The following is a 13,508-nucleotide window of genomic DNA, read 5'->3' as shown; positions in this document are numbered from 1 at the left end:
GTTTATTCCATAGCAAAGGTGGTTGTACACAGGATTTTACTTTCACAGAATCCAACTCCCAAGTTAGTCGGAGTTCAACGTAAAAGATCCAAGAAGTGTAAAACAAAACAAATTAACTGATAAATGATAGTATGTTTACCAAATGCAAGGGTAGTATGATGACCATCAAATTATTTAGTCAGTGCCCAAAGTGGATCTCTTTGCTTGTCCGTATTTAACCCCTTTTGTCTTTATCGCCATTCTGAGGAGACAACAACAGAAATCCAATTTCATTCCCTCTCCCATTGGCCTCTTGTTCTTTGAAGAACATTTAATGTATGAGGATAAGGCAATTTTGTCTTTTAATTTATTGTTGACAACTCCACCTGACCATTAAAACTATGAATAAAATACGTTTTCTTTTTTATATAACTAATTTTTTTTTGAATAATTCTTTTTCCAGTTCCAACCTTTAATTACAATATTTACACTGAATATTTATCATATGTGTATAAGTGAAGCGGAATATATTGTAAACCTACAGATATGATGAATCTCCCACCTCGGCACCTCCTTATCCGCGTATTTTACGATAATCAACAATAGGGCCCTGTCCTACAAACTTAACCCCTAAACAGAGGGCTTTAAGAAATGAGCCTTTCTTTGTTTGCCTTATTCCCAGGAGCAGAGAGGAAGATTTTCAAAGAATAAATGCATTTTCACTCAAACACACAAACAACTGACCCAACGGCCATGAAATTTAAAAATTTGGAGCAAGCATCCTTGCTTGTCATAAATATTCAGTTAGATTAATTGCTTAATATGCAGGAGCAGAACAGAATGATTTCCAGAAATAATGCATTTTCACTGTAATAATAAATACCACCACTTTTACATCAGCTGTCACGACTCTTAAGCCATTTGTGGTGCAGAGGGGGGACTATCCACAATTACCTGTATTCCACACAAGGAAATTGACGTTATAGTTTAAAAGTAAATCAACACCAAAAGTACCTCATGCTAGTTATGTTCACAGTTAACACTACATTTTGAAGGTCTAAAATTGAGTTGTTTAAGCTTCAAAATCATGCAATATCTTTAAGCACAATTCTCTTTTTAAAAAAGAACAGTTGTATGAAAAAAGACACAGTAAATGAATATACCTGATTTATTTATAATGATTATACATAATGATCCATCAGTAAAATGGTACAGGAATTTTGCTGACACAATACAAAGGTCAGGAGCACTTGACATTTCATAGATATACAGAAAAAAGATAAAGTATAAATGTAAAAAATGTCAACAAATAAGTGTTAAATACACAATGAAATTTAACCATCACTCCATATTAATAAATCATGCAATTTGCAAAAAAATTAATCTAAACACTACCCTGTTATATTGACTTGAAAACTTATTATGATATTGAATTTAACATTTTAAACTGCTCAAAACAGAGAGAGAAGGGAAATAAAATATTTCTGAAATTCAATGTGTCCTTTAAAAATAAGATTAATTTCCCATCTAGTGAGCATTTTTGTATATGAGTAATATATGTATATCTTTTCAATAGAACTTGGAGAAGATGAATTCAAAATTGAAACATTTTTATTTCTTGAATTGAATGGACATGAGAGTATCTGAAATTGATAAGAGTAGAAACAAAAATTAGACAACAAGCAAAGAATTGACAAACATCCCAAAGTTTGTACATCTTGTACAACATTTTATAGCTGTACTATAACCACGGTGAGAAGTGAAGGCTATTAAACAAATAAATTCTGATAGCTACTGTACATGCTGTAGATCACTTAATTTCCATGACATCTCATTTTTATTAGAGATAGGTAAATATACCAGGTAAGTGTGTTTAAATTGTCAGGAATCACTGAATATATCCATTGCTTATAAAAATATATGTAAGAATAAAATTTTCCCGAGCAGACCATATTGCATAATTACACAAAAATAACATCCTCTCGAATCGAAAGTGATTTAAAGTATTTAAATCTTTTATGAGGAGATGCTTTCTATTCCCATAGATTTCACTCCCTGGTGTAAGCAGGGGACCACCAATCCTTAAGTCTCTCATTATAGGTTCATAAAACAACACAGGCAAATGAATAACAACAGTAACCTCTAAATAAAATAATGATAAAAGTGTAAGTAAGTGTAACACCCCACAATAACAAATTAATCATGTTAATAGAGACTAAAAGTATTAAAATAGTAACCCCTAAACATGTCAAAAACCTCTTAATGTTAACTCAATGTACACTGTAGTCACAGATTTATAGAGATGTCATTTCTACTGAACCTTTTTCAAACAGTAAACACTGAAATTATTTTATTAATTTCACAATACAGAGCAGTGATACTAGTATACTGGTATATAATAAAACTCCAGTACATTTCATTGACCAGCCCTAAGCATTGTAACCCCCCACCCCTCTTTCAAACCTTAGTTTCTTGCCTATACTAGTAAATTGATTAAAATTTAAAATCAATCTTAATTCAAACAAACCAAATCTATTCAAACCTTAAATTCTTTTTTTTTTTTTTTTTTACAAGTTCACTTGTTTTGTTTTTTTTTTCTTTACAAAGGACATTTACAAACAAATGAATACACTTACTGCCAATTTATATTCCGGCCAAATTATTATGATTTTGGAGGGGGAATCTTTGCTTTTCAATATACAGTAAAAAAAAAATCCTATCGTGATACGTATATGTGTACATAACTGTGTTCAGGTCTTTGATCTTGACTAACAAGCAGGTTCTAAAGCTTGTTCATGTTGTACAAACATAGGTATATGTTTTCAAATTATACATTTACAACTTCTCTAACAAGAAACTACATGTATAACTAAAAGTCTTCACAAGTTTGCTTGGGGGTTCAGGAAAAGAATTCTACCATTTAAAGCTGTATAACTCCATAAAACAGTAAAAAGGTTTAAAGCTGCTGCTTCTTTCATTAGAATATTATCCTAAGTTGTCATTCTGTAACTGCCATAATAATATTTCACACCAGAACTGTTTTTTCAAACATTTACTTCTTTCTTTGGTGATTCCCAGATCATGAATTTTTCCTCCTCTCAGAATTAAGAACTTTGAGAAACTCCATAAATGTCAATGAATGTTGCAGAACAAGTGCAACATGTATTGACAATATCACAAATTTCACAATTATCAGGGTTAAAAAGGTTAATATAAAACTCACTGTCAATGCAGTCCAAACACTCACTGTCCCATCAGTTCAAAAAGTCACAGTTTATAAATACACGAAGGAAAAATCTCCTCCATTACTCACTAGAGCTAAAGATAATTTATCTACACAACAGTAGAAAACACCACTCTTCTGACGTACTCCTGAAATCTGTGTGGGTTAAGCTGGGAAAAGTAGAAATTTCCATTCAGTATTACAAGTAGTATCCTTGAAATTATTTGGTTATCTTGTACGGGCCATTGTGATAATTAACACAAGCCAAACAGACAAATTGTTCACACTAGATAAAGGACATGAGCCAAGCGCCATTAGCTGACACACTAGGCTGGCATTCCAGAGGCCCGGGTCCTAGGAGAACTGATGCCATCATCTCACGGGTCAGTTCAGGTGATCTTACTCCACTTGAGGAACGACAGGACATCTTTGACAGGTACGTTACAGGTGTGAGCCTTCAGTCGTAGATTTCTGTCGTCCGTCAATAACACCACTTCTCTGTACAACCTCACGGGGGCATCTGAAAATGAAAGTCAATTATCATCATTCTGGCAATTTTAATGCACATTGCTACTCCAAACTATTTTAAAGCATTCTTTGCTAGTCAAATATCTATGCAACTATTCGTATCAAAAGATATTAAACAAAAAAAAGCAAAATACAAGTAAAATATTTTATGAACATCTTTTCCAATGACTATTTTATAAATCATGGATACACTGTAGTCTCCACTTTAATTTTGATACAATCAGACTCGAGATATTCATGCTCATCTCTGCCATGAGAAATGATCTATTTTCTATTAACCCTTTGTGTGCGGGAACCCAATATATTGGGTCTGACGTCACAAACGCTACCGTGCGGGAACCCAATATATTGGGTCTGAGTGTGGAATTTGCGCTTCGTCACATAAAACGTAGTATAAAACGTATAAATGAGTTGTGAGTTATTAAGAATCTATCAATATGTATCATAAAACTACAAAACATTGAAAAATAGGTAATTAAGATGTGAAAATATGCGAATTATTTGTGAAATTGTGATTTAAAGTGAAGGTGTTTGGCGTTTGTTACGATGAAAGTCAGTCCGCTATTTTTGGAAACAGGGAAAAAACGCGCATGTAATAAATATCTACTAACTTGCCCTAATATAAAGGAAAATAAAGAAATAAATCCAAAAAATAGTTAAATATCAATAATTCTAATAAATTTGTGTTAGTAGACATAAAATTACTTAGAAATTGTCGATATTTTAGCAGAAAAACTCTGGTTAACTTGACTTGACCTTAACCTTGCGAAGTTCTTGCTGTTAAAACGAAAGTAGGGTGCACATGCTACTGAACTTGAGTCTGAAGCATATCGAGAGCTTATATGGTCGGCAAAGTTTTATATTTTGGACATACGGTGGTAATTATTTGTTTATATGGTGTTTTGTAAGTAGACATACATTACATCGTCTAAATGAAAACAATAAATTAATGCGCGAGATTGAACCGGCAAGTCACAGACGTTTTTCTTTTCCTCAGTGGCTGTGCACGTTGTTTACATACGTAAATCAAGCTTTGCTTTGAAATAAAGGTTTGCAAAAAATAATTTGAAGCATCTTGTTAATTAAAAGCATTTGTTTTTTTATGATAAACAAATATATAAGTAAACATTTTTTTTTAATCTAAAGACCCATTTCAAAAATGTTGAAAGATAAAAAAGGTTCCACCTAATAAAAGTAATAAATGTGAAGGACCTTGAACATTGTAGAAAATTATCCAATGAGTTATTGCATTAATAAGTAAATGCAAAAAAGATATATAGAGAATATATATCCATTAACATATTTTTGTGATCAAGCAAAATTAATTCATGATACAGGTATTTGAAATATACACAATATGAATTTTATAATTGACAATCATTGAGTCAATTAAGTGGCCCTAATTACACCTAAAAATTCTGGTTTAAAGCTGCTTGATGTTCCATCTATTTGGGAAAACTTTCAAATGTTTTTTTATAACAGTGTATGTCAGATATATTGTAAATTTTTTTAGCACAATTAAAAATTAAAAATAAACTTGATATTTTCTATAAAGTGTCTTCAAATGTAAGCTAGTTATCAGAAAAGATGCATTGATGCATTTGATCATGTGCATATAGGCCTACATGAAAATGGTAAAAAGTGATGAAAAAATTTTGAAGTTCTAATTTTCCCTGAAATGACTGTCATTTGTGTAAACTGTGGTCTTTGTTTTATTTCAGTAAGTAATAAAATACCATTGTTATTTCCTTGACGAGTATTATATAGACTCTATTAATTTCAAAACCAATATATGTTCCGGGATCTTTGGTATCTTAGAGTTAGATTTCTTCAAGGCATTTACATACTCTAGTTTGCATGGGACCTAATTAGTAAGTGAAAATAATTGGTACTACATGTATCAGTATATTTTTTTTTAAACCAAGTTTAAGAACATGTATCAGGGAGACATTTTCTTTTTCTTTAAAATAGACTTTTGCCAGAATAAAGCATATGAAATTGCACATTTCCTCCACTTTTTTTTCTATTTTATTAAAAACCAAAAACAGCGAGACTGCCCCAACCTATACATGCACACATAAAATTATAAAATTCACTGGTTAAATATATGGTAACTCTACAGTCTAAAATTAAGATGAATTGTCATTTTTGTAGGCATAAGAAGGAGATCAGAGTCTTTAGAATGAGTAATTTGTAAATTGTACGGACTTGCATGTACATCTGTTCAATAAATTACAATAAAGACTGGGTAATACAGCAAAACTCATTTAGTATGAACACAAATATTGCGAATTTACGGATATAGCGAAGTCAATTTGGATACCCAGCTAAAAAAAATTAATTGATTTCTTATACTTTTATAACGAATTACAGATATAGTGAAGTAATTTCATAGGTCCCAGTGACTTCGTTATAACCGAGTTTTACTGTAGGAATTGTACTTCTCAAACTCAAAAGTACACATTGTACATGTTTTTACCTGTTAATATGTAATATATCCTCTAGTTTACAAATTTATAAGGCCCAAGAAGCTTCTACATTCCATCCCTTCTAGATATGTAACAGTAAGATAGGTACATTTGATATAAGAGATAATCATATATGCCTGAATGAATACAGTAAAAAAGCTAAGATTGACTGTGATAATTTTTTTTTATGATGGTCAAAATTTTTTTTTCAAAAATGCAAATTCCTGTACAATTACTTATCAACAAAGATTACATTTTGGTCTCCAAAGATATGTTTATTTTTAAATATGAAAATGTGAATAGTTACTAAGAATACAAAGAAATCCCATCATGGAAATGAAATATAAATTTCTTTACTAGTATTAGGAATAATATTTAATTTAGAAGTAAAAATTCAGGCACATTCAAAACTTGTGTAATAGGAAAGGAGAAAATGTATGGTAACTATGGTTGGACCAGGAATTGAACTCAGGAACCCTGCTTCACTAGTCAGGTGCTCTACCGAATGAGCTACCCAGGTTGATACCCATAGCACAACCATTACATATCCCTCCTTAAAGTTATCTTTATCCTTGCAGACACAGCCTAAATTCTTATTAGCCCCTGACAGGACTTTCACTTGCAAATCCAGAGGGGTCAATAGCATCAAATCTGTAACAAGGAAGGAGAAAATGCAGGGCTGGACCATGAATCTAAGAAGGGGCCCCTGCATCACTGGTCAGATGCTCTACTGACTGAGCTTACTTGGCCTATATCCATGACCCATACCATTAGACTTGCATAAACTTAAAAGTGTTTCATAATATATTGATTGATATTACGGTACATATCTGTCAACCATCATTAACTAAAATCAATTGAAAAAAATAAAAACTGTTATTCACCAGTGACCACATTGAACGATGTAATTTTTGAAAACGTTATAATTGACTGTTAAAGGTGCTTAAATTTCTAAAATTTGAAATACTAGTTTTCCTGCTGGCAATTATTGTTGCCAGCTAGGAATAAAACTTCTAAAATAAAGCCACATTTCTTACAGAGTGAGAAGTACTGTGGGAGGAAAGTTGATGAATATGTTAACTTTACAAATAACACGGAGAAATGCATTTTCTTCAATAAAAGCAAAATAAAAAAAAAAGATCTGAGAATTACTAGAGTATATTTAGGGCTGTTAGATACCAGTCATTAGAAAATAAGACCTCTATAACTTAGTGTTAATGTTATTTTATTTTTTTTTTAATTTATTTAACATATTGACTGCTTTAATTTGAAAATGAATACTAGTAACAGCAATTAGTTCATTGTTGTGCCAATTTGCTCCAAGATTTCCCAACCTCGAAAACTGCATATTCTTTGAGGATCATACTTTCTTATATGATTGCCAATATTTCTTAAAATAATCACTGGTTTTATATTTACAGGCTAATTGAATCTTTAATTTATACTCTTTCTATATAGTTAAAATCTGAAAAAAATCCATTAACTTAAATCCAGAATTCACTTAAACCTACATGAATATATCCCTTACTCAGATAAGTATACAATGACTTTTTACAACATAACGGTATATATAACATTGACTTTATCATTGAGTTATTGTTTAAATTAATTTTTTTTTTTACATAATATTAAACTAAAATTGAATTTCTAAAGCAATTGATTTATTTTTTTTTTCATCAAAGTGCAATATTTCCCCTGAAAAATATAGTTAAAATGCTAAAAATTCATTTTAAAATATTTTTTTTGAAAATTTGGTTTCCACGGCAACATAAGATATTAGATTTTTTTTTAAAAATAGTATAGATTAAAAAACGCAACATTTGCTACATATTTGCCAAATTTCAAGCAAATTGGTTGTCAACAATTTTAGATATTTGCATTTTAGTACACCATTGTGATAATTTTGTTGATATTACAAAACAACTCAGTCCTGAGGTTACAGCGCACGCAAAACAAGTCAGCACACAAAGGGTTAATACAGAAACTTAGGGCAAACATCTGAAACATCATAAAATTTTGCAAAGCAATGTGTCAAAAAACATAATACATTGTGTGCATGTGCTTAAAATATAAATTGAATGACTTACATCAAACACTAAAACATATGTTTAAAGCTAGAAAAATGTTAAGGGGGCTCTCTACAACGTCACAACATGGTGTACTTCCGTAAAAACGCCATTTTGATCCCAAATGATCAGATTCAAATTCACTTAACACCGATAAATCACTGAGTATAACACAACATGCGATATTGTGGATGGAATGTGCATTATATCACATCAATTAATACAGTGCATTGCCCAATACGTATACTTTCTTTAAAAATGAACTGTTTGTCAATTTATTCAATTTCTACTTATTTAATTGTTAAATAATACATTTACAAACTTATTAAATTAAGATTTTTAGATGAGAACAAATGATATAAAACATGGCTTGTCCATATGCTAATTCATCATTACGTGTCAAAACACCATACACTCAGAAATTTATTTCTCCAATAAGCATATATGCTTTTCAGCAAAATATATCCCCCCAAAATGCAAATTTGATAAGATAAGACATATGTATTATCTTCCCATCGACTAGAGGATACTCTGTTCTCGATTTGTATACACCCGAATGAATGGTTATACCCGGTGAAATTTCGCATGACCCAAACGTTTGATCAAGATTGTCAGCTGTTCAGCTGTTTACAAGTATGGGAAATGTGCAGGTTTTAGACGAAGTGTGCATTTGGTTATAGGAATTTCTTTTATCTCTTTTGGCCATTTACCATCTTAACTTGTTTTGTTATATACAGCACTGGATAACACATGCAAGTTGGATAAAAACGGTGAGTAAATCTACCTTTCTCAATGCCATGAATTCACTAAATGCATGTCTTTGTCATTGACTGGAAACGCGATGATTTTCGCTTAAACTCATTGGAAAACAAATACATGTTCAATACGAACTTCTTTCAATGTCCTTGCGTGACATTTGTTTAATACTTGTGCAAGTAGAGTTTATTTGAAGTTTATATTAAAAACAACAGTACCAAGATATTTGAGTCCACTCTTAAAGCGGATCTCTCACACCTGAATTTTTGTGATGTTTATAAATTTTTGACAGTTTTTCAATTTTTTTCATTTTCTTTTTTTCATTGTTTTTACCCTTTGATATTATATATCTTTTCAGATATTGAAGAGGATCCAACCAGCTATTCTCAAGAAAATGCTGTTTTAGTTTTTCTTTTGTCTATTTTTGTAAATTTAAACAAGAGGCCCAGGGGCCACAGCGCTCACCTGAGCACATCGGGCTTGAATTTACCCCCCCCCCTTCCAGGCGTTCATCATTTGAACAAACTAGAATCTACACTACCTGAGGATGATTCCATATTAGTATCACTAATCATAGCTTTGAAGTACTTGAAAAGAAGATTTTAAAATGTTTCCCTATATATCCCTATGTAATACTTGGGTCGGCCATTTTGGCCCCACTCTTTCCCCAGGGCCGAGGGTCATGATTTGAACAAACTTGAATCTGCTCTACCTTAAGATGATTCTACATGAGTTTCATCTTTCCTGGCCCAGTGGTAATTGAGAAGAAGATTTTTAAAGATATTTCCTATATATTCCTATGTAAAACTTGGGTCGGCCATTTTGGCCCCACCCTTGCCCCGGGGGTCATGATTTGAACAATCTTGAAACAACACAACCTGAGGATGATTCCATATGAGTTTCATCTTCCCTGGCCCAGTGGTTCTGGAGAATAAGATTTTTAAAGATTTTTCCTATATATTCCTATGTAAAACTTGGGTCGGCGATTTTGGCCCCACCCTTGCCCCAGGGGTCATGATTTGAACAAATTTGAATCTACACTACCTGAGGATGATTCCACATGAGTTTCACCTTTCCTGTCCTAGTGGTTCTGGAGAAGAAGATTTTTAAAGATTTTTCTTATATATTCCTATGTAAAACTAGGGTCGGCCATTTTGGCCCCATCCTTGCCCCGGGGGTCATGATTTGAACAAACTTGAATCTACACTACCTGAGGATGATTCCACATGAGTTTCATCTTTCCTGGCCCAGTGGTTCTGGAGAAGAAGATTTTTAAAGATTGTTCCTATATATTCCTATGTAAAACTAGGGTCGGCCATTTTAGCCCCACCCCTTGCCCCGGGGGTCATGATTTGAACAAACTTGAATCTACACTACCTGAGGATGATTCCACATGAGTTTCATCTTTCCTGGCCCAGTGGTTCTGGAGAAGAAGATTTTTAAAGATTTTTCCTATATATTCCTATGTAAAACTTGGGTCGGCCATTTTGGCCCCACCCTTGCCCCGGGGGTCATGATTTGAACAAAATTGAATCTACACTACCTGAGGATGATTCCACATGAGTTTCATCTTTCCTGGCCCAGTGGTTCTGGAGAAGAAGATTTTTAAAGATTTTTCCTATATATTCCTATGTAAAACTTGGGTCGGCCATTTTGGCCCCACCCTTGCCCCGGGGGTCATGATTTGTACAAACTTGAATCTACACTACCTGAGGATGATTCCACATGAGTTTCATCTTTCCTGGTCCAGTGGTTCTGGAGAAGAAGATTTTATAAAAATGCCATTAATTTTTAACAAATTCATGATTATCTCCCCTTGGAAAAGGGCGTGGCCCGTCATTTGAACAAACTTGAATCCCCTTCACCCAAGGATACTTTGTGCCAAGTTTGGTTGAAATTGGCCCAGTGGTTCTTGAGAAGAAGATGAAAATGTGAAAAGTTTACGACGACAACAACGACAACGACGACGACGACAACGACGACAGACAACGGACAAATTTTGATCAGAAAAGCTCACTTGAGCCTTCGGCTCAGGTGAGCTAATAAAAATTATGTTGATTTTATTTTTATCTTTGTTAGTTATTATTTCAATATTTTATAACACTAAACTTTGAAGAGAAATTTAAAGCACTGGGCCTTTAAAAATATAGATAGGAGGGATTTTAACAAAATAAATAAAATATTTCAAATATTTCTAAAAAATAAATTGAAGTACTTTGGAACCTTATTTTATTGGATATGGGGCCTATTATTAGAAACAAATGCATGCAACAAAAATCAGTTATACTTTATAGGTGTAGAGAGCCCCCTTAAGTGTTCAATTCCTTCCAGAAACCTTGCTGATATAAGGTCCGATGAGATTACCTTTCTCCTTTGGCATGAACTCTCTGGCTTTGTCTTTACAGTAGTGTAAACAGCAGGACAGGATGATGTCATCATTATTTCCCTACAATACAATACCCATATTCTGATGTCACCATTGTAAAAGCCCCAATCATAATAAATATAGTGCACATGTACTATTGTATTGATAAGTACAAATTAATTGAATACAAAAAAAAATCAAATAAGAGAGGTAAACAACAATAAACAAATAATAAACTGTCGCAAGAAAGATAAAATTTCGGAATAAACCTCACAAATTGACATGTAAGATTATGACCAACAGGTGAGGTACATAAATAGACAGTCCTTGGTGCATACCCTGCTGATGTACATTAATAGACCCTTGGTAGTGCTTACCCCACTGATTACATAAATAGACTGTCAGTAGTGCATACCACACTGATGTATATAAATAGACCCTCGTTAGAGCTTACCCCGCTACTATCCCCCTCCTCACTTCGGAATGAGATGGTCTCCAGTACGTTCCCTTTAGAGGTCAGGGCTTTCAGGTGTGAGTTCTTTTTGTCAAACTCCTCCTCTAGGAATTCCACCATTTGTTTTGACCTCTCGGCGACCTTCACGGCCTGATCCGCTGAGTCGTATTGTCCCTCCTTGCTACCTTTGGCTAATCCGTCCAACTCATTAATAACTACAACAAGTATATTTTGAATACATCATACACTAGAAACAGTTAAACATGATATCAATTCTACATCCATTACTGTCAAGTATCTGTGATAATGTTAAGTTTACCTATTAAAGGCACTACCACAGTAAACTTCTTCAGCTGAATGAGCTGTTTTAGGCTTGAAAAGTGTTCAATAAAACAGTTGGTGTCCGGAATCAAGAAAATGGGGTGGATCTCCAACTCTATACACCGGTGTCTGTCCTTCTCTATCAGTTTCTGTAAAATAAAATAATTCGTTATGCATTGAAATTCATAAAACAGTGAAAGAAACCAACTGTTACTCACCACATATGTTGTTTAGAAAAGAGATTTGTGCTATACTTCAAAAAATACATTCCAGTTCTATAGCTACTAACACCTAGAGGGACTAAGCTTTATTACCTTACGTTATGCTGCTAGCCTGATATAATTCATGTGCTAGTCTACCTGTATTATTAGTTACATAGTCTTTTAGTGACAGGGTATGGGATGATACCTGGTTAGTAAATTTCATACCTGGCGAGGCGGAGCTGAGTCAGGTATGAAATTTACTAACCAGGTATCATCCCATACCCTGCCACTAAAAGACTATGTAACGAATTTACCCCACCTATGAAACACGTTTTATCTGTATTTTATAAATGGTTTTCTCTGCTAAAGCTTCATCACGCTTATCATGTGCCTATTATGACGTAACGTTTGTGTTTGTGACGTAATACATCGACCGGGTATAGATTTACAACTGACCGGGTATAAGTAATCCACCGCCTTCACGTGACAGACTTCAACCAATCGTAAGCCAGGATTTCATGGAAAAATCGACAGAGGTGGGGTAAATTGTTTTCCTTGTATTTGAGCTGCTGTTCTCTGGTCTAAGATAAATCATGTACTAGTGTACCTGTATATTTTCCTTGTCTTTGAGCTGCTGTTCCTTCTATAATATATATATATAAGTATTAAGGAACCTCAATCCAATGGAATATTGATGAGAGTAGGCTTTAAATGTTAAGTTATTATACAATACATCCTGTATCAACAAGCAAAAATTGATATCTCTTTTGACTTAAGCTATGAGAAAAATAGATGAATGACACATGAAGGTGTCAGAAAATTATAGTAAACAGTCAAACAGACAACCCTTCATGACTGAAATTTTCAGGTGTCTCACCTCATCTGAATCTGAGGGTAGGTCCCCATGGGGAGCCTCGCTGTAGTCAGTAGAGGGCGCCACTGAGTAGTATTCCTTCTTCACTACGTCATATTCTAACATGGGGGGCTCCACTCCACACAGGTAATCAGCAAACTCCTGTAACACCTGTATCCTCAGACAGTCCCGAGCGATGTCCTGCAGAGAGATCAAAAGGCTGAAAACAGTCTTCATGATCCAAAACATTGGATTCAAAATTAAATTTACACTTAATATTGAATGATTCAAT

The 13,508-nt window shown here is 33.4% G+C and overlaps 1 protein-coding gene across 1 annotated transcript; it reads right to left on the bottom strand.

Annotated features, from left to right (window-relative positions):
* Positions 1–1,129: 1,129 nt before the first annotated feature.
* LOC134265900 (telomerase-binding protein EST1A-like) lies at positions 1,130–13,453 on the bottom strand. Its single transcript, XM_062748139.1, has 6 exons — positions 13,241–13,453; positions 12,971–13,006; positions 12,159–12,309; positions 11,840–12,054; positions 11,385–11,466; positions 1,130–3,722 (listed from the first exon to the last, which is right to left on the bottom strand). The coding sequence occupies exons 1-6, from the start codon at positions 13,451–13,453 to the stop codon at positions 3,592–3,594; spliced, it is 828 nt and encodes a 275-aa protein (XP_062604123.1). The 3' UTR covers positions 1,130–3,591.
* Positions 13,454–13,508: the final 55 nt, after the last annotated feature.

Source organism: Saccostrea cucullata, unplaced genomic scaffold (assembly GCF_032062105.1).
Source record: "Saccostrea cucullata isolate Sc308-1 unplaced genomic scaffold, CSIRO_AGI_Scuc_v1 ctg15017, whole genome shotgun sequence".
Classification (NCBI taxonomy): Eukaryota; Metazoa; Mollusca; class Bivalvia; order Ostreida; family Ostreidae; genus Saccostrea; species Saccostrea cuccullata.
The sequence above is the reverse complement of the archived record's forward strand: the minus strand, read 5'-3'. Positions and strand labels throughout refer to the sequence as shown.